At 37.2% G+C, this 24294-nt stretch overlaps 4 protein-coding genes across 9 annotated transcripts in view; 2 read left to right on the top strand and 2 right to left on the bottom strand.

Moving 5' to 3' along the window:
• Nucleotides 1-2883, bottom strand: part of si:ch1073-280e3.1 (complement factor B) — an 11001-nt gene extending 8118 nt beyond the window's left edge. Inside the window, 4 exon segments of the mRNA NM_001257115.1 lie at nt 497-682; nt 803-1039; nt 1155-1373; nt 2800-2883. Of these exon segments, the coding sequence (NP_001244044.1) occupies nt 497-682; nt 803-1039; nt 1155-1373; nt 2800-2872 (715 nt within the window). The 5' untranslated portion in view covers nt 2873-2883.
• Nucleotides 2884-3261: 378 nt separating this feature from the next.
• On the top strand, nt 3262-11414 carry mfrp (membrane frizzled-related protein). Its single transcript, XM_017490762.3, has 14 exons — nt 3262-3482; nt 3609-3690; nt 3777-3879; nt 5053-5187; nt 5584-5739; nt 5848-6067; nt 6374-6504; nt 7079-7204; nt 7340-7416; nt 7921-8069; nt 8454-8584; nt 8872-9006; nt 10300-10427; nt 10511-11414. Exons 2-14 carry the CDS (start codon nt 3646-3648, stop codon nt 10733-10735), a joined length of 1761 nt encoding a protein of 586 aa, XP_017346251.1. The 5' UTR covers nt 3262-3482; nt 3609-3645; the 3' UTR covers nt 10736-11414.
• Nucleotides 11415-11790: 376 nt separating this feature from the next.
• nudt8 (nudix (nucleoside diphosphate linked moiety X)-type motif 8) lies at nt 11791-17811 on the bottom strand. Of its 5 annotated transcripts, none has more exons than XM_047161459.2 (6): nt 17634-17789; nt 15599-15696; nt 14875-15166; nt 14199-14331; nt 12271-12348; nt 11791-12181 (listed from the first exon to the last, which is right to left on the bottom strand). In XM_047161459.2, exons 2-6 carry the CDS (start codon nt 15693-15695, stop codon nt 11996-11998), a joined length of 786 nt encoding a protein of 261 aa, XP_047017415.1. In that variant the 5' UTR covers nt 15696; nt 17634-17789; the 3' UTR covers nt 11791-11995. The 5 variants fall into 5 exon arrangements, 4 of the variants coding, with proteins under 4 accessions (XP_047017415.1, XP_017346874.1, XP_047017414.2 ...); XM_053687474.1 differs by adding an exon at nt 13693-13801 and having other exon boundaries at nt 12131-12181; nt 14875-15696; nt 17634-17811; XM_017491385.3 differs by having other exon boundaries at nt 14875-15696; nt 17634-17767.
• Nucleotides 16996-24217, top strand: ftr86 (finTRIM family, member 86). 2 transcript variants are annotated; one of them, XM_017491382.3, is made up of 10 exons: nt 16996-17035; nt 19062-19626; nt 19796-19891; nt 20572-20805; nt 21166-21325; nt 21783-21878; nt 22049-22159; nt 22279-22341; nt 22693-22895; nt 23284-24217. In XM_017491382.3, exons 2-10 carry the CDS (start codon nt 19087-19089, stop codon nt 23617-23619), a joined length of 1839 nt encoding a protein of 612 aa, XP_017346871.2. In that variant the 5' UTR covers nt 16996-17035; nt 19062-19086; the 3' UTR covers nt 23620-24217. The 2 variants fall into 2 exon arrangements, with proteins under 2 accessions (XP_017346871.2, XP_017346872.2); XM_017491383.3 differs by having other exon boundaries at nt 16998-17035; nt 22070-22159.
• Nucleotides 24218-24294: the final 77 nt, after the last annotated feature.

Consider the following 24294-nt stretch of genomic DNA (forward strand, 5'->3'; position numbering starts at 1 on the left):
GAGAAATAGTTGTTCCTAGAGAAGATCACTTCACAGTAATAACACTTATTCTAGCAGTGGAGATTCTGTAAACATTGCATGGCTGCATGTCTGATGTTACACACTTGTTAGCAATGTTTGGGGCTGACATAGCTGAACACTAATTATATGTGGTGTCTGCATACTAAACTATTAAACTATTGTATATTTGCATAACAATTTGAAGGCTCAAAAGTCTCAAAGTCTCTAAACTCACAATCATTAAGCAAATGACTTGCATGCATAGCCATTGCATGATTATATATTAAATCTGTGTCCATCATTATATGCATGTATGGCTAAACTAAGTTTCTATAAACCACAATATACTAGTATATTGCTTGATTGAAATAGATTTTTGTTCTAAATGATTTGTTTCTACATAATGACACATTTAGAAAAGACTATCTACATGACTGTACTTCATTTTGTCTTGTATACATTATAAATCAAGGAGCTATACTTTATGGATGCTTACTTTCATCAATGCACACTGGAAGGGTACCAGTCCAGTGGCCCCATTCAGTGCAGTTTCGCTTGGCTGAACCTAACAAGGTCAAACCCTCCTTGCATGAGAATTCCTGCTCTTCTCCAATCTTAAACCACTGTTTCTTGGGCCAAAACTGGCCATTATCCAACTGAAGCTGTGCTGGGCAAAGAATGTCTGAAAAGGTGAGAAAAATTGAAACAGTTATCCAAAGAGAATGCATCAAACCCAGTCATAACTCTTATTTGAATTTTCAGAATCATGGTCTTAAACGGTAAGACATATTTAATAGCTTACCTTTGCATGTAGCAGTGGACACTGTCTTGCCATTAGGCAGTATCATGGTTGACCACTCCCCTCTAGAGTTACAAACTCTTGTGGTGACTGGATAAGGGTAGTATCCAATATTACAGGTGTATGTCAGCACACTGCCTTCTAAGCCTTTGTTGGAGTAGGAAACACTTCCTCCCTTTATCATCTCTGCCACAGAGCAGTTCTTTTTGGGCTCCTCAATATCATCATAATCTGTTTCTTCTAAAATAAGACATCACTGCATGTAAGATTTCTTTTAAAAATAAAATTTACAAAAAATGTAAATGTAAACAGCAAATGTATTGTAATAATTTTGTATCATCTATAACCATCTGACCTTCACAAATCACCCTGGATATTTCTGGCTCCCATTTTCCTTTAGAGTTGCAGGTTTTTTTGGATATTGGGTAGGGTTTATATCCATCTTTGCAGTGGTAGGTTGCTTCACTCCCCACGTTGCCATTGTTGGAATATTTTACTGTAACTCCTTTAAAGGATTCTGTCGTACTGCACTTTTGATTGTCATCTTCATAGTCATAGTCATTTTCTGCATGAACTGAGTAATCAGATATTTATGATATTTTATAATAATGACCACTTTATTATTATTATTATTATTATTATTATTATTATTATTATTATTATTATTATTATTTATATGCATTGACATATCCCCAGTGATTTTATGGATTATGGATTTGAAAATAATTAATATACATAATTATTATGTATAATTACATATTTAGTATATATTTAATAGTAGATGATGGGTGCAGACTAATAAATAATCTTTTACGACTGTATTTTTTTTCAGGCCAAATATAATCTCTGTTTTTAACATATCTGTACTTTTCTGTATAAACGACTATAAATTTCACAAATATAATCAATGTTTTATTAAATGGCCTAAAACTATATTAGATATGAAACATTTGTGCACCAAAGTAGGGTATTATTTAGAGTTGGGGTACTCAATCCCGGACTTGGACTCGAGTCCAATTATGAACCAACTCAGACTTCACACGAACTCGGACATTTTGGACTCGGAAATATTTCCGAGTACAGTCGAGTCCGCGTCATGTTTAACATGAAAATAAAGATAAAAAAAATAGATATGAACTTATTAAATTAAGATAACAAGAAATGAATGAATGTCTCCCTGCCTGACCAGGGGACATTCTCTGCTCACACACTTGAAGCGCGCACACAGAAAGCCGCCTCATCCCACGAGTACTGAATTAAGTTCTCTTTAGGCTTATTACACTCGGACAGTCAAATAAATAGCATCAAATAACTGAAATGTCAACTCGAACTGGAGGACACAATATAATGTGATACAATAACAAAACAGGTTCCTTTTGGATTTTCATGCACTTTTAATACAATAAACGTTCTACATATATCTCTAGGCTATATCCCCCCCCTTTTTTTCTTTGAAACCATTTTTGCTAGGAAACTAGTTGAGTTGCTGATGACCTGAAATTAAAAATATTAAATGGCAATGGCAGGATGTAATAGTGGTATTTTTTGTTCCATTTATGTTGCCATTGGTTTGTGAAGGTTGAAATATTAATTTAACAGCTCAGTGTTGAGTTTATAATTGCAATTTCAAATCTTTTTTCTATTTAATTAGGCTACTTTCTGGACTCGGACTTGATTGGTTGAATTGGTTAAGGACTTGGTCTCGACTCAAACTCGACAAAGGTGGACTCAGTCCCAACTCTAGTATTATTTAAATATCATCCGTTTGTGGATGAATCTATGAGGGTGAATCAATTGAAAACCTTGAAAGTGCATCATACAATAATTATAAAAACTGTACATTAAATCTGTAGTTTAAAAAATTGCCCTTCTACTGTTACCTTAAATCTGATACGGTTTTGTGCCACCTATTTGCAATTAACAAAGCATAATAAATGACGGTTTTCAGATTTTCACAAGTCTTTCTAGCACCGATAGTGCTGTACAACTGCAGCACTTACCTTTAGCAATGGAAATGTAAAGAGCAAAACTTAAAAGACAGACAGTGGTGAAGTGCATTATGAACCCGATCATTAAACCTCAATGTCAGCTGTGGACTGCACTGACAGATTGGTATACAAGTGTGTTTGATGAGTGATTACACATTAACTTCTTGGTGGGAAATGGGATCGAGTAACAAAGTACAATGGGAATTGTAGAAATAAATATTTAAAACACCTGGGGGTGCTAAAATTATACAATATCACAGTGCTTTTTAGCCTATATCAAAACATATCCTCATGTTAGTTCAATAGGTCAGGAACTAGGAATATGATTGAGCTAAATCTCTGTTAGATGAATGATAGGATAAATCAAGAGATTGAAAATAAATAAATAAAGCAAATAAGTGCTATTTCAAGCATTATGCCTTGATATCATGTGTAAGTGGGTTGTGTGTGTGTGTGTGTGTGTGTGCGCGTGTGCGCGCGTACGTGTATGTGTGTGTGTGTGTGTGTGCGCGCGCGCGTGCGTGTACGCGCTTGTGTGTGATGCAAAGATTCGGCTCATTATTAGGAATTTTAGTGCCCCAAATGACCCTAAATCCCCTCCCTCTTCTTTACCTACTCAGTCCTCTCAGCTGACTTGGCTTTGTGGAAAAATTCAGAGTTCTCACCCTCACCAAAACAGGAACAACTTCAGCATGGTGAGTAATCAACCTCTGAAAAACTGCACTCCTGAGCATCAATCTCTACATCTGCTCTAATACATCTGCTCTACTTAAAACATGCATTTGTTGCACATTTCTGTTCTATTTAATGGATAAACGCAGCCACAAATAATGTCAAAAGTCTTGTTAGAATTGGAAAATGGCAGACCCTGAAACATCCATCCATGACTCAGATTTGTACAAGGTAAGAAAAAAAGAGTCATATATAGAAGCTACATCTCAGAAGTGTAAACAGTGATCACAGTGATCTTTGCCTCTTAACCTTCCCAGAATGTATTTTGCAATCCAGCATTCGAACCAGGTAATGAGCATGATGAAATCAAAGTATTTAAGGTTGCCATATCCTCAGAACCCATCAACAGTGCTACAACTCGTAAGTATCCCTTAGCATTTTTATGGGAAATTTTTTAAAGAAGTGGTGCACAACCCACCAGCCGTAGTTTTTATTTTAATTTTGAAAAATGATTGCTATTATTATCCCACCTCCACTCTGTGTACACACAGTTTCTAAAGACTTATGTTGTATGCTGATTGGCATTTCCAAATTTTCTATAGTGTGTGTGTGTGTGTGTGTGTGTGTGTGATTGCGCCCTGCAATGGGTTGGCACCAAGTCCATGGTGTCCACCGCTTTTTGCCCCAAGAACCCTGGGATAGGCTCCAGAAAGAAATATGAATCCTTTTTCTCCATCTAGACCACATGGCAAGTAAATGCCTTAAGAGATGTCCTAAAGCATATTAAAATAAAATATTTTCAAAGTCAGAAACTCTGAATGTGATTTTAAAACATGTCACTACCTATCAAAAGTTTTGACTAGTGACTAGTTTTCCCTTAAATTAAAAAACCTAAATTCACTCGAATGATCACACTTGAAACAATTCAAACTTAAACATTTCTCACTACCAAAAGAAGATTATGAAAACATGCCCAAGAGCGCAGCAGAAAAAATTCATGAATATGTACAAAGGATCAGAAAGAATATAATATGAGCCAACATAATACAAAAAAAATAAATAAATCTAGATTTAAATATATCTGACTTGTCTGAATGGGAGCAGGTGTGGTAAAGTTTAGGTAATGACTGACATGTTAAAATCACTACCACATTATATACTTTTCTGGAAAAAATACAATAGGATTATGTAAAATAACAAGATTATGAATTGTTCATTACCTGGGATTGAGCAAGACCTGTTTCAGTATTGATGAAATTAGGGGAGTTGTCAGAAATGACATAAAATTGTGAATATACATAACATCAGAATATTTTACTGTACATTGAATTCATTTATAAATGTTTTTATATAGAAAAAAAAGCTCCCCTCAATTTTGTATCATAGTGTATATGACCAGGAAATACAATGATATTTAACACTCAATGGTATATGACACTCGTGTGTATAAGTGACTTGTAGGATCTCATGCAATGTGTATTTTTTATTTCCTGCTCTGACACACCTGATTCAGATCATAATCGGTTTTACAATGATTAATATAATTAGCATTGGTTAGTATCTGTCCTCACTCTTCTCACTATGGTATTGCAGGAGGAAGCAGCGTGTTTGGTCTGTGTGGGGTCTGTGTGAGGAGACGGTGGTGTAGTTGGGGAGCACTGTTGTTTTCAGCAGCTGTGCTGTTCTTGTTGGCTGTCCTGGGACTCACACTAGCACTTGTTCTCAAACGTGAGTGAGCAGCACTCGTACTCTTATTGCATTAAGGATACAGATCACTCAGATAGTTTCCAAATGACTTTTTATTACTGCATTTCTTTTGGCTTCACAACTGTTAGGATTTTTCAATTCAAAGTTAATCCCAATGCATAAATGTTGATACTAATGATTTGATTACCACTTCATATGTAGCTGCCTTTTACTGTTGTGTAGACTATATAGTAGCATCTTATGCAAACAGTGATGATTCAGTCATTGTAAAGCAATTCAGTCAATGGAATGCAACAAAATGACTTACTAATTAATTGCTTTTGGGCTATTGTGATGCCAAGCTATTTGTCTGTGCACAGAGGTGTTTGTATAGAGTTTTATTTTTTTAAGTTACTTTTATTCGTGTCCTTTTCACAGATATGAATCGAGATCCTGCTGAAGGAAGAGTGCTGTCTCTAAACTCCTGGAGTGGTGGCAGTGTTCAGCAAAGTCTTGTCACAAATCCCACTATTCCTCTTCCTGAATACAGCTCACCCATGCCACACCTTGAGCATGAGCCCATCCCATATACAAGTAAATGTTTGGCCTTTTTACTGTTTTATTTTATAAACAAAAGTCATGTCACTTTCAGGATCATTTAAAGATCAGCCACTTCTGTCATTTGAACCTCCCCTCTTCCAGAATGTGGAGGGATCCTGACTGAATCAGAGGGAACTATCAGCTCCCCCAACCATCCAGGCCAATACCCTCCTGACTCTTTGTGTGTGTGGGTGATCAGAATGTCGCCCCCATCTCTGGTCCAGCTCTACATCTCCTCCCTGGCCATTGAGGGACCGCTGCCATGCCTTTTTGATTGGCTGGAACTTAGAGAAGAGGGAGAGCATAATATCACAGTCACCAGGTGCTTGTCTTGCTTGTCTTCATAAAATTACCAAAAACTGTTTATGCCCAAATCTCAAGAACCGCTGGTGTAAACATGAACACTGTAATGCGCTCATCCTAGGACTAATATTCACAATATACTCATGCTGAACATCCTTGCAACACAAAGAGAACTCCAAATATCTCCAAAAATGTGACCATATTAACTAATAACATAACATTATTAAATCTCACACATAAATGGAGCGAATACAAATGCAAATCAATACAAATATAATTTGATTAAGGCTACAAATTAGTAACATTAAGGTCTTTCTACCCCTAGGTTCTGTGGTAATGTGGCTCCACCCACTGTGAACACTAACAGCAGCACTGTATGGGTTTCATTCCGATCTGATGGCAGTATAGGGGGCAACGGCTTCATTGCACAGTATCACGCCATCCTTCCATGGCAAAGTAAGTGTACTTTATGTTGTAGCGTAATGTGTTATATATTGGAATAAGTCTCTGAACTCTACTGTCCAAAATATGCATTATTTTCCTGAAAATGGAGAAAATGAAAAGTCTTGGACCTAAGATGTTTGTTAAATGTCTTACATTTAGAGAATGATTCCTGTCTCTGATATTGGAGTATTATGCCTTCTTCTACTGAGGTCTATTGTTACTGACAGAAGCCTGGATTTGAATGTAATGAAACATACAGTATACTCTAATGCAGGAATGCTGTACACAGAACTACATAAAGTGCAAAACTGTTCAATAAGTGGAACACAAGTGTGCAAAAGTTCACTTCCAATAAAAGCAACAAGGCCAGCATAATACAGTAAATAAACAGTTACCCTGGTGTAATTGAACAAAGCTGAGGAAATGGACTGTCAATTACTATATTAATAGCTGCATATGAGGGTGACTACAGTCCAAAAGTTGTGTGGGTTTGATTATTAGTGACAAGTTTTGTTGTATAAAAATAGTATAAATAAATAAGACCAATTAGATAATTATTCTTGGTATGTGCGGTATTGGCTGTTAGAAAGCTGCTCTACAGAGGAGTTTATGTGCGATAGTGGCCGTTGCCTGTTGCCTGTGTCTGTGTGTGACAACCAGGTGAACTGTCAGGACCAGACAGATGAGGCCAACTGCAGCCACAAACACAAGGGTAGGAGCTCTAAATTCACACATTAATTAATTCATGGTTAACTGTACTATGCACTATGTAGTAGGAGAGTGGACTGTTGGCCTTTCACATAAAATGAATAATTCTGTCTCTCCTAATTATTGTACTGCTGCACAGACTGTGGAGGTGAAAAGACAGGTTCAAGTGGCTCACTGTCCAGTCCAAATCATCCAATGCCTTATCCTCACCAGCAGGTAAGTGCCACTTTTAACAAACTAGTGATGAGAACAAATAATTAACTAATAAAGTACCTTAATCACTCATTAAAATACAACTCTGAATTCAGAAGTAAACGTTTATTTGATGGAAGCAAGGAAAACCGTGTAGTAAATGTGTAGAATCAGAGTGAAATCCTGCCCAATAGATATCACACATGCTCTGTGTACACTTTTAAAAATCTATATTTTATGTAGCAACCATTTATTCAGAAAACAGCAAAAAGGAGGAACAACACTGAAAGGTGTTTGAATATAGTTGTTTAATATATTAATGCACAATCGACTGGAGAAGATGGTGTTTGAATATAACTAGATGATGTGCATATTAATGCACAAGCGACTGGAAATGCATTTGACTTCAACTGTAAAGGCATGTTGTTAAAATCTTATCAGAAAACCATCCAAATACAAGTCACATGAAATGTCCAGGTCTAAATGGGGTCTTAGTCTTATCCATATATCTCTGTTGCACTTTCTCAGCGGTGTACGTGGCATATATCCGCAGAGAAAGGCCAAGGTATCCAGCTGAGTTTCCACAACTTCAGCCTGGAGACTCAAGATGTCTGTGAGTTTGACTATGTTGAGGTTCATGATAGTAGCAACACTGGAGACAGCAATATCCTAGGCAGGTGAGAATGTCTTCTCTAAATTGCTGTTTAGTTTTCACATTTATTCTTACCAGCACAGCACAGGTGCTTGAAAACAAAAATGCTATCCAATTTCATTGTATTTCACATGCAGCATGTGTCAACAACGCAAGCTGAAAATTTTCAGCCCAAATGGAGATGAAATCTAGAGTGCAATTCACTTTTCACTGTATGAATCTACAGTCTGGACTAAAATGGAATCAGTTTCAGTCTCACCTCTTCATACAATTCTGTAATTGAAAAAAAAAAAAAAGTTTACAGCCATTGCTGGTACTATGTTATCTAGCTAGACCATTTATACAAACTGCTTCTGATTATTCTGCTAGATAAAAATCAAATAAAACTGCTCTCTAATGGTTGCTATAGATACTGTGGCTCAGACCTCCCTCCTGACCTTACCTCCACTGGGCCTGTGATGAGTGTGGTGTTTGTGGCTGATGAAGGTGTGGCAGACAGTGGCTTTTATGCCTCATATCAGGTCATCTCTCTCTCAGAGAGTGAGTATTATATGGGCGTGAGTTATTTGATACTGTAGGTCACTGGGGTGCAGACACAACATTAAAAATGATCATTGTAAATAGTATGCTCTGTAAAACATGTGACAATATACCGAATATAAATAAACAGATATATAGTAGCACCACATAATTATAAAACAATATAATTATAATTATAAAACAGCTATAACTACCATTTATAAAGTGTCAGTTAGCACATGTATTAATTATAGAGATTTATGAATATATAACATTTCATGTTCGTGGTTCAATTTTACTCTGTTAAGGAGGCTGCAGTCCGGAGCAGTTTGCCTGCAGTACAGGGGAATGTCTACAACGTGACTGGCTCTGTGATGGCTGGAATGACTGCGAAGATGGTTCAGATGAGCAAAACTGCAGCAATTCCACCTATCCACCTTTTGGTAAGAACATGCATACACTTTTGAGATACAACCATATGTAATTTAATATAAGAAATTAAAGCATTGCTATGAACATAATAGGGTAACCTGATAACCTCTCTTTTAAAGCTGGCATACAATAACATTTTTGTTGAAAGATTAAAGAATCATTATGTGTTTTGCTGTTAATAATACAGAATAAGAATTAGCAATATTGGAGACCAAAAATACTCCAAAGCAGCAATATTAGAGACACTGATTACCCTGGAAAGTAGAGCAGTTGGGTCTGTCTCATTGCAATTTAACCATAACTATCAATATAACAAGTTAGCTAAATTTGATTTGAATAGTTCCCATTATTATCAACAACAAGGTTGTTCACAATTAATGATGTGTATAAGTTTTAATCAGTTACAGTGTGCATTCATTTGGACTATTATGCCCTGTGTAATTTGTTTTAATGAAACAATCATTTGATCATAAATACTTGTGAACAATAGATTTAGATTTGACAGTATTTGGCAGACACCCTTATCCAAAGCAGCTTACAGTTACCTTGTTTATACAACTGAGCAGTTGAGGTTTAAGGGCCTTGCTCAAGCACTTGGCAGTGCTGTTATTTGAACTCATGACCTCCTGTTCAGTAGTCCAATATCTTAACCATTGAGCTAACACTACTCACCAAACAGAACTGCTCATTCCAAAAGAGTGGAGGTTATTATAACAGCAAAGGGGGACAAAACCTGGACTGAGAAGTTAAAAAAGGGTGTGATGGTCAGGTGTCCACAAACTTTTGGCCATATAGCTTACATCAGCACACCCCAAAACTCAGGCTACAATCAATCATACTAATCAGTAATATTACTATCCTCAAGGTGCTGGCCTGTTAGTGCTAGTGTGAGGATATGATTTTGGTGGAGACCACAAATTATTTCTGTAAGTTGCTTTGAGTATGGGCGTCTGCCAAATGTAAATGACGAGATTGTGAAGCAAGCCCTGAACCAGAGACATTATAAACAGGTGGATAAAACTGGAGGATATCCTATCTACCTTTACTGGTGGTCAAGCTAAGAAAAGTGGGAGTGCTGAACCTCAGCTAAAACAATGATAATTTTGGCTAGTATCACTAGTATGCTAATGGAATTTGTCTCAGTTAACCTGGAAATGAAGTGATTATGGCTTTATCCAGACTGTCTCAGGTTCACTCCAATATACAAAAATTCCTTATTACGGGGGTTAGAAAGTCAATCTGTTCTCTATTATTTTTCCTTCACTGCCCATTTCATTTGCAATCTTAATCATTGTCTGCTACAGCTTCATCTTGTGAGCCCATTCAGGTGGAGATGTGCCAAGGTCTGAGCTATAATCTCACCTCCTTCCCCAACATATGGCTCTCCATTGCTGATCAGAGAGATGCTGCTTATTTGCTTCATCAGTACAGTGTACGTAAGAACACTCAGTATCCTGCTTGTAATGTTTAATGCATTGCATCTTTTTATATATCCACCTCATCCTCTTTGGCCAGGTGCTGATGGAGTTGCAGTGTTTTAAGCCCCTGCAGCAGCTCGTGTGTGCGCTGTTCGTGCCGCAGTGCAGTGTGCAGGGTGGAGTGCTGCCGCCATGTAGCTCTGTGTGTTCAACGGCAGAACAGCAGTGTGCGCGTGATCTGGAGCTCTTTAGCCTCAGTTGGCCCTTTAACTGTCACCTACTGCCTGACTCACACGACCCCATGCAATGCTCAATCCCATAGGATACAGCACTACTTACACTGACTCATTTCACAACATGACTCAACATTATTGAAGTTCTACTTCAGATTTGAGTGTCTGTTAATAAGTTTTTATTAGGATCATTCAAGCTTACATTTGTCCGGGTGCTCCAAATATATACATTTATACCATACCCACATACTATGTTGTAATTCCAATGAACTACCTTGTGTTTCTTATTTAAGTTCTACCCTTTTAATATGCTCAGCTACAGAATTGAACTGTGGCTGGGACCTACATCTTATCTGCCTCAGCCTTTCAACTGCCATATGCTGATATGCTGTATATCTCACAGCATAGAGATTCTCATGTCAAACTTCTTCAGTGGCTGGAGATGATGTCAGGGGCCTCATGATTTTTATTTTATTTTTTGGAAGCAATTTTCCTGATGTCTAATCTGTGTTTGTCATAGTGGATTATGAAAATAGTTCTAGGTTAATAAATTTTAACCAAATATAAAGTATTTAGAGTGCATTGGTACTACAAACAAAACAAAAAATTTAAATGACAGCAATTATAATATATCAGTAATTTTTTACTAGAAATTAGAAATGTTACTGCTTGACTGAAACTTATTTCAGCTTCAGCAAGCTGGACCAATCTGTATATTTATCAACAATTATATGAAGGATAATCCCTTGAAAAAAAAAAAAATATATATATATATATATATATATATATATATATATATATATATATATATATATATATAAAATACATGAAAAGACCTTTGTTTAAAATCACACTGCATTTTAGTATGAAATAAATGTCAAAAAATAAGAATGCACATTTACAAAGATGCTATTAGAACCGGAAAAGATCTGCGCCTTTTCTGGTTCATATGGTGCTAAAGTTTTCCCAAAGTAAAATGATGTAACCAATTAAACACTCCAAAATGAATTGTATAGAAGTGGGTTTGACCGTAACAGTCGGTCATAGTTAAGCAGATAATTATTTTCCTACACTGATATTTTGTAAAGCAGCAAATTGCAAATGCTTGCAGATCTTTATACATTATTCCAGCCTCCTTGAAAAGTCTGATGAGCAGTTTTTCTTTAATTACCTAATCAATAAAACCATTCATTATAGTAAACAACAGTTTTTAAAATGATGTTCACTCATCACAAAAATGGAAATATTTGCATTGAATTCTACCACTGCTGACTCGATTATTACAAGCAAACAGTGATGTCATCACTTAATCTTTCAACATTTTTAGAGACCTGTTGGCTCTACAGATGTTACACTGGCATGATGAGTTTGAGTGTGTGGTCCAATGCTATTGCGGTCAGGCCCCAGATTCTATACTTATCACTGTGAAACACAGGAAGAGTATATACATAGCTATTACCAGTGCGAAAATTTGTATATCCTCGGTTCTGAGGGTTGCATAAATGGGCAACAGTCAGGGTGAAGATCTCCTCCACCTTTGGGACACAGAAGACAAGTGAAGCACGCCAAGCAATCATCATCATCATCATCATCAGAAGACAAATATTTCAACTACATTATTTACCTCACCCGGATTGGGACGCAGTGTTAGAGTCTCTAGTGGCCCAAGGTTAGCTAACACAGGAGCAATCATCATTCCTGACTGAAAAGATAATGGAAGAGGATTATTGCAAATGCTGAACAGCAATCAATTATGTTAGTGTGTCTACATCCTGTCATGCATGATCTAATCACTACCCCACCCCTTTAAACTTTAAATTATACCAACACAAATATCTGTATTGTCACTGTACAAGTACACCATGATTCATTCAGATATTCAATCGTACTTGCAACATATTTATATAACATCAGTGTTGCAGGGCAATGGAAGAAGTTACTACAGCTATAGCTAGATACAAGTTCTAATCTGGGTTGCACCTGCAAAAGTTTGGTAGATCCAACAGTGTGCTTTTTGTCAAAATTTTATACAGCACAAATCAGTATAAATGTTATTTTCTAGAAACCTCATTACCAAAATAGCAACACTTTGTTCACACAAAGTATTTTTTTGTGGGAGATGAGAATCCAGTTTGATTAAAGTGAGACAACGCTCATGTCTACACTAGGGATGTCACGATACCAAAAATCTAGTAGTCGGTACCAATACCGCCAAAAGTACACGATACCAAAGTCGATACCACAGTTTGGTATACAAATAAAATTAAAAACTCTCCTGGAGGACATCCTCCTCTGGCTGATACTGGCAAAGAGAGGGAGGGGGAGAGAGAGAGAGAGAGAGGGAGAGAAAGGGAGAGGGTATTTTAGTTATCAAACACTGTCTGACAATGAGTCTCCGGTGGTGCACTCCTAAACGCGCGCGCACACACACCCCTTATACTCTGAATGCAAGCATTAGTTTAAATTCACTGATATGGTGGCAGGCCAAAAAGATTTATTAAAAGCATGAACAGTTGAATAATTATTAGTGACATGAGGCTACATTTAGCTGACAGGACACGGGCTGAATGGCAATGCATGGTGGCCCATTAGGAGGTAGTTTATAACATTGCAATGTGTTAGCGTTGTTAACAAATAACAGGGTATCGCAAACATTACATGGAGCATAACATTAGCTGGTTTCACGGCTACAATGCCAGCTGCCTCAAACAAATATAATATAGGATCTGTCTTTCAGGTGCTTCGCAAATTCCAGGTGTTTCCTTGCTTTGTTTGAAATGAACGATAGCATCGGTTGCACATCGGAAACCGATACTAGCTTTCCTCTCAACGAGTCGGGGCGGAGCTAAACTTGTTAAGCTAAGCTAAACTTCTGTAGTTTTTCCCGTGTCCTTGTAGGCATTCCTCTTCTTCTTCACCACTTGTGGACCGACTAAAACACTTGCGCGTATTTGCTGCCCCCTTTAGGTCCGGAAGAATCGCAACTTTGGTACTTTTGGTACTTACGTTACAAATGATGCTAACGCTACTGCAGAAAATCAAGTACCGTCACGTTTTAAGAATGTTGGTACAGACTTGGATTGGCACCCTGTCCAGGGTGTACCCTGCCTTGTGCCCGATGCTCTCTGGGATAGGCTCCAGGTTTCCCTGTGACCCTGAAAAGGAGTAAGCGGAAGAAGATGGATGGATGGTACCGACTTGGTACCGAAGTATCGGTTCTCGTGACCTCCCTAGTCTACACGGTACAGTCATGGCCACGTCCCCTAACCTGAAACAGTGTAACAGAAGTATGGGAGATAGCATTTGTGATGAAACAGTTTCACTTAACAGTTTCACTTCACTATACTAATGAATTATGTTTACTGGATAGTTGATCACAAGACTATCTGACTGAGTAACTTTTTCCCCATTGAAATTGATTTAACTTGTGTCCAATTATGTTACTGTACTGCATTAGATAACACAACTGTAACAGTCATGTCTGTAAAAATCTTTGGCAGGTCATGTTACATGTTATGATTGGTGTTTTATCCCCTAGTAGTTCCAACTCACCTTATCATTCAGTGGCTTCAAAACCCCCCACACATCATTTTCAGTCACGCTTATCCCCAATTCTTCCCTAGCTTCCCGCAGTGCTGTTTCCACAAAGTTTCTATCAGAGGGGTCTTGCTTTCCCCCTGCAAAACTGCACAAAAAAAAAAGATTTTCCTTTCAAATATGAAGATCCCATTTAAAGAAGCTAATATGCAAAAAAAACAACAACAAAAAAACAACACATAAAAGATTTTAAAAAAGACAATAGTTTTAGAGTGTTGCTTAACACAGAAGAAACAGACTGTTGATACTGTATGCAATGATCAACCTTTCACCTACAATGGTCATGCAATAGGATTTTATGTAGAAATGAAAGTGGAATGCTGTTTTCCTGTGTTGTTCTTTACACTGTACTCTGTAAATGTTGAACATTATGTTCAACCCCACTCAGTCTAGCTCATGGTAAACTAAGATTTAAGAACACTTCTTTTCATGTTTGTACAGGACAACAAAAGATAAAGGATAAAAATAAAATTGGGTGTAAAATTGTGTAGGTCAGTATTGGAGGAGATTTTATACATTTTTTAATCTAACCCACTGTGTATTTTATGAATTCCACAAATGTGTGGTGGAAACAATGCACGACCCCAAGGCGTGGTTTGGGAAACATTCTTTGAGGCCAAATCCAACATACCTGACATCACCTTTGTGTCTTCCCCTCAATTTGCTAGATCTTAGGGTGAAAAGTAAGGCAGGTTCTCCCCCTACTGTGCACAGAGACACAAGCACAGCTGCCCAGCTCTTCCCTCTCTGCTTCTCATACAGTGCAGTGTTGGACTGCAGTCGGACTCTGCAGCGCTCCTCATTTTCAGCTGACAGACAGTCTTCAAAAGCAGCCTGCTGTGGGACTCTCCTGTGCAAACCACACACTTGGGATTTCATAGGTCCATGTTGGCTCCATCTCTCTTGAAAGGAAGTCCAGAACCCTTTATTAAACACATATGACTCAGTGAAGGACATGATCCCTGCATTACGGTAGCTCTTCTGACTTTTACTGCTGCTGTTTGGATCTGCTCTCCACTTATCCACACAACGTCTGTGTTTTCCTTTATAGTTTTCAGGTAGTAGGCACTTGTTAGGAACACAGTCCCCGAGGATGAAATGATCTGAAAAAGTGCTATTTGAACAGTGCTGTACTGAGATATTTATTTTACACACTGATAGGAAGTCAGTAGTGTCTGCAGGACTGACAGAGCAGCTTGTGTTAACAAGGCAAGAAAACAGTTTTTTAAGTGTTTTTTGTGAAACATTTTTACTGTTCTTTGGCTCAGATATATAATGATGTTTCTTCTGTGGTCCTCTCTCGCTACTGACCATACAAAATGGCTGGGAGAGGAGGCTGTTACACACTCTCTCACCAAGATTTTTCTTCTTGGAGCTGTTGAGTGTCCCACACAGTGATCTATGGGTCCCCAGTAGGCATGCTGACGTCACAAATTGAGCACTCCTAAACATCCTGATGAAAACAAGAGACAGAATGAGTTCCACAAGACAGTTACCTATAGTATTGCACATCAAGATTTCTGTGTTTGCTGCAGCTTATTTAACCTAACCTCTATCAATCACATCTACAGTGTTTGTGCAAGTACCACAAACAAAACCTTCAACATATTTCACTGTACTGATGCAAGAATGGAAAACCAGTTGACATCAAACTCATTTACAATAGAAGTCTAAGGATAGACATTTAAAATGTTGGTTATTTTACATTTCCCCAGAAGCTCTTTTGATATCCATGCACAATCAAACCAACAAAACTATGTCAGTAATTCTTCCCTCTGAAGGACAAGTTGTTCCATCTAAAGCCGGGTTCATACTGTACGATTTTGGCCATGATTTGGTCGTCTGAGACCAATTTTGAGAATCCTAAAAGATTCCTGCAATCCTAGGCCAAAATCTGTTCCCCGACAGTCAATTAACGGCCACTGCGATCAAATTTTTCCTCTGATTAAATTCTGGCAGTGTCAGAAGATCTGAGGCACAGTCCTGTAGCGTGGCTTCACCTACTCTGTACGAGTCTTCTTGCGTGTGTCCATTTTTTCGCGTCTTGACTGTTGTACAGTCCGACATTAATGACAACTGAGATCCTACAGTGTGACATGGCTTACAGCGGGGATCGTGTTCATACAGTCTGACAAACAACAGTCGCAAAAGTCTTAAAAATCACACAACGTGCACCCAGCCTAAGGCATTCTGCAAAAGACAGATTTAGCATTAACATCTCCTGACTCATTAATTTTACCGACAACCGCACTTAGACTTCCATTATAAGTTAATTTCAAGTTAAAAGATTTTCCACTCTCGCATATGCTACAGGTGCAGTAGATAAAGTTTAGGTTGAAAAATGCTAGAGTATTTCTTTAAGACAATACTCTTAACATTAGTCACTGCTACTGTGTTAATGTTAAAACATATGAAGGCTTAGCAATAATACAGAGAAGCATGTTTGGTTCTACACATTTCCTTAACAGGCATGCTTCAACTAATTAACTAATTAACAGCCTTTCTTCAGTTAAACTGGGACTGTTAGACCAGGGAAAATGTGTAGGACATGAAGTTAATCCAAAACCAGCTTTGAGATCTTTCAAACTGTGAAAAGAACTCTTTCCTGTGTATCAAGGAATCATATCATTAGTTCTAAAATATTAAAGCACTTCCCAGTTTTTTCCAGATCTAGCACAGCTGGCTCAAATATCTGACTAATTAAAACAAATCATGTGAAATGTATCAGGTGTGTTAATGGAAAAATGGGAACCAGGACAGAAGAGCAGGACTGGTGCTGAATTTCTACAACTGTAGGTGTTGTTTCATTCTCAATTTCCAAGACATAATTAATATAACATTGTACCCTCAATGTATTTTTTATAGACTTTTTAAAAAGCACCCATTGGATGGATCTGTAGTTTCAATTAGGCTTCGGACTGAATAGATGCTATTGAAGTTATTATGTTCATTAGTACAAATGTTACTGATGTTATATAAGTTAATGTAACTAGGTCAGGATAATGTTTCTGGATATACATCAGCAATAGCGGCTTATCTGCTAACAGGTTAACACCAGGTCTGGGTCAGACCCTCAGGAAGAAATATCGGATACAATCAAAATGTATACACATTAAATAGATATAAATGGAAATATTTGCGGTAACATTTATCCATCCCTCGAAACTAACCCGGTAACGTTATACAGTCTGAACTGTCATTAGCATTAGCAAGACACCCGCTACCTCACTACCAAGTAAACGGTCATTTGACCGAGATAAAAAAAAAAAAATCAAAAGTAAAGTTCTTTTTTTCTGAGACATTTATCCCAGAACAAACAGCTGGATATCAGAAACAAACAGATACTCAAACTAAACACGTTCATTCAGCTATTTTCCTCAAGACACTCACCTTCAACATAAACACACAGGCTTTTCCGGTGCTCTGCTGGTCGCCAGGTCTTTCTAAATTCCCCAACTGGGAGTGAATGCTATGCTACTTCAAGCCTTCCTCCCTCCTTTAGTTTCCAAGTTAACAAATACTGAGCTCTCGAGTCCTTTCAGGTTAAAAACAGTGGAAATTTACTGTGAGATTTCCAAAACGATCTTCTATCACAATGCAAGCATCATAGATTTGTAGTAGTAGGTTGTTTGAGTTGTATAGGGGTGTTTTTTTTTTTTTTTTTAGTCATCATCTACAAATACCAGCAAAGGGCTATGTGAAAGAATTCACTTGGCATTCTCTCAAAACATGCATTATGATGTTAAAATTATTACTAATCATTAACTTTACACTGACATTTCGTTATTTAGCCGATGCATTTTATCCAGAGAATAGTTTTGTAGACAATAAAATGTATAACACTTTAATTCATGGTTAGTATTGGTGATACTGAATGGTTGCTCATCATTCACACACTTCATTAATTCAGTACATCTCAGGGAAACACACACTCCTAAGGGAAATTAGTGGAGCTAATCCATGTAAATTCACACACCTTCCATCAAGTTTTGTGTGTGTGTGTGTCAGTCACTTTGGGCTATTGTTTGGGTTTTGTGTGTCACGTGATGGGTCACCATCCATGAAGAGATGTTAAAAAAGCAGTCCAATATCTTCTGAGAGACTCATAAGTTAAGGGGTGGGGTGGGGAAAGAAAAAGCCACGAGATCTGATCAGTGAGAACATAAGCAGACCAAGAATGAACCAAGAAAGCAAAGTTGAATTATGCTCTCCTTCCACAGAGAGCATAATCATTGCTGGGATTCAAACTGTTATGATGATGGATCTAAAGCTTTTCTGTAGCACTTTTCTGTAGATTAATTGTTAATCTATTTAAGTAAAGACCTGGAAGAGTTTAAAAGTTGTGGATTTTATCACATTATAGTACTTTAATGAAAAAGTATTCATTCATATAATAATCTGAAAGAGTATGTGTATATAATATAAAGAGAGAGAGAGATGGAAAAATCTATTAATTCTAGGCACTATTTCATCTTCATGGTACTACAGGTTGATGTCATTACTTCTGCATTCAGGAATTTCCCCACTGAAAAAACAAACCTTCCTTCATTCTAAACAGTGCTAACTTTTATAGGGTGATGTTTCTCCATTCGTATGCACAGAGTTATGTAGTGATTATAAAACCAGTCAATCCACATTTTCAAAATCCTCTCAGCGTACATCATTTAAAACCAATGGAAACTGGTGATGTTCTTATGCAACGCACACCTGAGACATGCATGGAAACAGACCTGTTATACCAGTCATCAACTCCACCTACTCTAGGTCTAAAATATAAGTCTTGTGTTTTTGAGCGGTGGATTGTTTCATGATCTACAGGTCACCTCAGACTTCTGTCCCCACCATGGCTGCATCCAGCTGTGCTCCAGATGACTTTTCATGCCCTGTGTGTTTGGAAATACTGTGTGACCCAGCGACGCTTGCTTGTGGTCACACCTACTGCCTTCAGTGCATCCAGAAGCACTGGGATAAAGCTTCTGCAAAGGGCCAGTACTCCTGTCCTCAGTGTAGACAGGTGTTCAAACCCAGGCCATCTCTGGGAAGAAACAACATGCTGATGGAAGCCATGAAGAAACTGAGAGTAGGAGAACAGGACAAGTCCTCACCTCTGTGTTCTTCACTAACTCCATGTGCTGTAGTGTCTGTGAACCCTTCTCTCCAGCCAGTAGCAGGAATGTCTGATGGAGCTACAGTACCTGATGTAAAAACATCAGTGCAGGGGGGATTATATCCTCAGCTTCCTTCCACTTCAATCAAGCTGTGTCCATTACACAAACAGGTGTTGGAGTTCTTTTGCTGTGATGATAAAGAGAGTGTGTGTGATGAATGTAGCCTCGTACAACATAAGGGCCATCGAGTGGTGCATCCAGATGAAGAAAAGGAGGTAAATGCTTATGTTCTGTGGTGTTCTTCTTTCTATTTGTTTAGTATGTTTAATTTTTTAATGAAGTCTGATTTGTTCAAACTACATTATTTAAAAATAGCCTTCTTGAGTATTCTCATAAATAGTGGATCTAGTTTGTGTATTGACTTGTGATTATCCTTGCGAGCAGCAAGTGGTGTCAAAAAAGAAAGCAAAGATACAAAGAAGTATTCAAGAAAGAGAGAGGTTGATTCAGACACTACCACAAATTTTTCAAGCTAAAAAGGTAAGATCTTTCCTTTATGGAAGTGTTTTAACTAAACCTTTTTTATTTTTTATTTTAACAATTAAAGAATTTAAAACTCCATTTGGCTGGGATATATTTACTCACGGGATATATATATGGATATATATATATATATATATATATATATATATATATATATATATATATATATATATATATATATATATATATATATATATATATATATATATATATATATATATATATATATATATATCTATATCTATATCTGATTTTGATTTGGGAGGGGGAAAATCAGCTATTCCATTATCCTTTGATGCTTTGGATAGGTCTTTTAAAATGTAGTTGCTATGGCCTGAATCACTTGTATCACTATCTCTATATTGTCTTTTCTGGTGCCCATTAGGAAGAAAATGCCACAATAACATGATTGTAGTGTTCTGTAAATAAATTAAAGATGAAGTATTGTGAACATATCACCATTTGTTTCATTCATCTTCAGTAAATGGTACCTATCCCAAAGAACACTGGGAACAATGCAGGAATAGTCCCTGGATGGTACATGTGATCAATGTTTTCTGGCAGGCAGGAGTGGGCTTTAAATATTATGAACTGCTCTATTTAAGAAAATAAAAATTGGCATAATGACTAGGGTCAATAATTGGTTGTATGGCACAAACTCTTTTTTTTTTTCTTAGACTGCCATTCAGGGGCTACAGACAGAGAATCTGCAGGTTTTTGATGAAGAAATGAAGAGTTTGTTGTTGATGAGATCACAAGTAATGGAACTCCTTCAAGCTTATGAGGCCTCCAGTTATAATCGTCTAGAGAGCCACCGCTATAGACTACAGGAGGAGATCAGCCAACTATACAAAGAAGATGAAGAGCTAAACAGACTAACCAACTCTCAGGACTCCATTCGATTCCTAAATGTATGATCAGCCTCAGTTTTCTCTGTATTTTGCTAGTATATTACTATTTTAAATGTAAATATACTGTATAGTGCAAGTCTTTACAGACCTGATTATTCTTCAATGCAGTTATGGGGCAGTGGTAGCTTAGTAGTTAAGGCAATGGGATACTGATCAGAGGCTCATGTGATTATGTGGTCCCTTAAGCAGGGCCCTTACCCTCAACTGCTCAGTTGTTAAAACATTAAATCATCAACCAAATGTTATTTTATATACAGTATGTATCTGTATTTAACACGTAATCATATATTTAAATGTTTTATAATAGTGTGTTATCAAATTTGTCCTTGAGGATCAATAAAGTACTTTCTTCCATGCCAGACACTTGATACCACAGATGGTGAAGATGTGGTTGGAAATGTACAGCTGGAGATCTTACCCCCAGAGTCAGTAGAGTCTGGGATCAGATTAGCTCTTGGTGCTTTCAGAGAGGGGCTGCATGACCTTTGTAAAGGAAGTTTGGCCAGTATCTTCAGAGTTGGTGAGAGCCTGTCCAATACAGCATGCTTTTTTTTTTTTTTTAGAACACCACTTCAGATTTGAAGGCATGAGTCTGCAGGTATCTGGGTGGAAAAAAAAAAAAGTTATGTCAGAAGGAATAGGCAAAGACTGGCCAAGCAATTGTGCATAAAGGATTTTGGCAGAGCTAGAATTCTTATATCATGAATATTTTCACTATTTAATATTTTAACATACAGTATTTGACTCTTTTTCAATGAAGGATAATGATTGAACACCCATGAGACAGAAGTGGAGCAAAAATGATTTAAAATAAATTTCTTTGTAGTCTTCATTTTCACTCGACAATACGTCTGCAAATGTTAAGAATCTTAGCTGATCAACTTTTGCAAGAAATTGCAAGATCTTGACATTTATCTATTAAATCCAATCCATCACAATACATTTTTTCTTTCTTTCTTTCTTTTTTTTTAATGTAGTGAATGATGCAGAAAAAATGGCAACAGTACTTAATGCTCAGGCATCAGAGAAATCCCCCAATCCCAATAATTTGCAGGCTGCTTCTCAAAATACAGGTAAGTAAAGGTCATCCGGGAAAAATTAAATTTGCCAAGCATGTTTTCCTTTGCTGTATTTTGTAATTAATAAGATCTGACTCGAAATCAGTGTAGATCAATAACATCCCCTAAATACAGAATAGTTCACTAATATAATGTAAGTTAAATTTGTAATCGAATGAATGCAGGTAATCCAGCTTTCTCTTTAGCTCCTGAAATGACACCTGCATCTAACAACAGTGACGACAAACCTAAAACCACAACACTTCAGCATCCTGCAGCTTCCTCTCCAAATTTGGGTACATTATAAAAAAATATATATATATATAATATACACACAAGTAGCAGTGAAAGTATAATACAAATTTGAGAGTTTGTTTGTGGTTTTAATAAAATGTGGTTGGTTTCTTGTTTGCAGAGAACTTGACTTCCATAAGTATGGAAATTCCAACACCTGAATCAAGAGAGGAAATGCTGAAATGTAAGTCTGTGATTTGTTTTTTGATAGTATTTTGTTAATGATTGTTAATGATTGAACATCTGTTCGGATGTGTTATTTGGTCTTCATAAAGACTGGCTTGGATTAGCCTTTTTCTTTTTTTTTTTCTTTTTTTTTTTTTTTTTTTAAAGAAAGGAAGCACAAAAATTTGGTTTATCAAAACCCTCATACATTGTAGACTTTTGCAAATTTTCAGCTGAACTTTACATTATTTCTTAATTATTTTAAAGCAGTTCTTGGTAAAAAGAGAGAGAGATTCTGCAGATGATATTATTTATGCGGTTAAATATTCATATACAACGATGTCATTAAACAACAACCATTTCCGCTTAGTCCGCTTTGAGCCCACATTGGACCGCAACAGTGCTTATCGTCACATCCGCTTGTCTGATGGAGATCGTAAGGCCACTCTGCGTGCAGAAAATCAGAATTACCCAGAGCACACTGAACGCTTTGTCTACTGGAGACAGGTCATGTGTCGGGAGCCTTTGGCAGGAAGTCCTTACTACTGGGAGGTGGAATGGACAGGACAGAAGGTACATTAGCATATTCACTATAACTTCTTCACCTTAAAACCTTGAGAAAAATAATATTTTACAGTTAAAACATATTGTAGACATCATTTTTAACAGAATGAAAACATCAGGTTATTTATGTTAATTTGAGTAAACTTCAGGTAACACTATGCAAATTAATTAAATATATCTATAGCGTAATACACATATTTAAGTACAATAAGTATTTTTTATTCCTCAAGTTAGACACCACTAATTTTGGAGGCATGTTCATCCATTAGGCATATCATCACTAATTATCTGATTACTCTCTACTAGGTTTAATTATGATAGACTTGTTCTAGTTAGTCTTTTAAAATCAATGATTAAGCACTGCAATAGCATTAATGCAGCATACCGGTCTCTGCAGGTCACTATTGGTGTAACCTATAAAGAGATTGGGCGCTCCACAGCGGATGACAGCTCCAGACTGGGCCATAATGAGTACTCATGGAGCCTGTACTGGTCAGGCACAGCCTTCTCTCTGTGGCATGCAGGACAGGAAACTGTGCTAGCTGCTCCTAAAGGCCGGCGCATCGGAGTCTATGTGGACCAGCAGGCAGGTGTCCTGGCCTTCTACAGGGTCTCTCACAACCAGGCCCACCAGATCTGCTGTGTCCAAACTGAATTTAGCGGAGCTCTCTACCCTGGGTTCCGTTTCTGGACTGGTGTGGGTTCTACCATCAACATTTGCCAGCTCGGCTGAGTGATTTAAGATCCTTATTTGAACCTATTTGACTGATGCTGCACTGTTTGACTCTTATTTTCTTTCTCAGTTAAATGTTAAAAGTACAAAGACCTATGACTTTCATGTGAGTGAAATTAATTCACCACTAGATGTTGCTACAGGAATACAAATCACAGAGACATTTCCTATGTATAAAAAAAAAAAAAAAAAAAAAAAACCCCTCAGGAATAGATCACTCCATCTGTGGCTATTTCATGGTTTATAAAGTACAAGGGTGTGGTGCTGGTGTAATTATTGGAAACAACTACAGACGGGCTGACAAAGTAAAGTAAAAAAATGACCGAACATTCTTTAGAAGATTTGGGGTCACCACAAACTGCCAGAATAGCGTCACTGCAACATGGCACAGATCTCACAGCTACAGGTCTCTGTAACTGAACATCATTCTTCCAAAAGATATTGCAATTGCAGAATGTCTCCACCCTTCTGTATGAATACACAACCTACTTAGTGGCTGCTTTAACTTAAATGTGTTTGGTATATGAAGTTAAACTGATGAATTTGTCTGGAGTTTTGGTTTGATGAGCCTTTAAATAATAAATAAGTACTTCACTTATATGCTTTTACATTACAAAACCACCTCTCACATGAACTCCAGCAAACGTTCACTTCTTGCCACCAACATAATTATTT

Source organism: Ictalurus punctatus, chromosome 17 (genome assembly GCF_001660625.3).
Source record: "Ictalurus punctatus breed USDA103 chromosome 17, Coco_2.0, whole genome shotgun sequence".
NCBI classification, from domain to species: Eukaryota; Metazoa; Chordata; class Actinopteri; order Siluriformes; family Ictaluridae; genus Ictalurus; species Ictalurus punctatus.

Bases quoted from the DNA above. Each gene is read 5' to 3' on its own strand.
- mfrp (XM_017490762.3), top strand. From the start codon at position 3,646: ATGGCAGACCCTGAAACATCCATCCATGACTCAGATTTGTACAAG. The intron at 3,880-5,052 runs GTAAGTATCCCT...ATGGTATTGCAG, and splicing joins CATCAACAGTGCTACAACTC to GAGGAAGCAGCGTGTTTGGT. The intron at 7,205-7,339 runs GTAGGAGCTCTA...ACTGCTGCACAG, and splicing joins CTGCAGCCACAAACACAAGG to ACTGTGGAGGTGAAAAGACA.
- nudt8 (XM_017491385.3), bottom strand. From the start codon at position 15,695: ATGTTTAGGAGTGCTCAATTTGTGACGTCAGCATGCCTACTGGGGACC. The intron at 14,332-14,874 runs GTATGTTGGATT...TTTTTTGTGCAG, and splicing joins AGACACAAAGGTGATGTCAG to TTTTGCAGGGGGAAAGCAAG. The intron at 12,349-14,198 runs GTGAGTTGGAAC...TTATCTTTTCAG, and splicing joins TGAAGCCACTGAATGATAAG to TCAGGAATGATGATTGCTCC.
- ftr86 (XM_017491382.3), top strand. From the start codon at position 19,087: ATGGCTGCATCCAGCTGTGCTCCAGATGACTTTTCATGCCCTGTGTGT. The intron at 19,627-19,795 runs GTAAATGCTTAT...CCTTGCGAGCAG, and splicing joins ATCCAGATGAAGAAAAGGAG to CAAGTGGTGTCAAAAAAGAA. The intron at 19,892-20,571 runs GTAAGATCTTTC...TTTTTTTCTTAG, and splicing joins AAATTTTTCAAGCTAAAAAG to ACTGCCATTCAGGGGCTACA.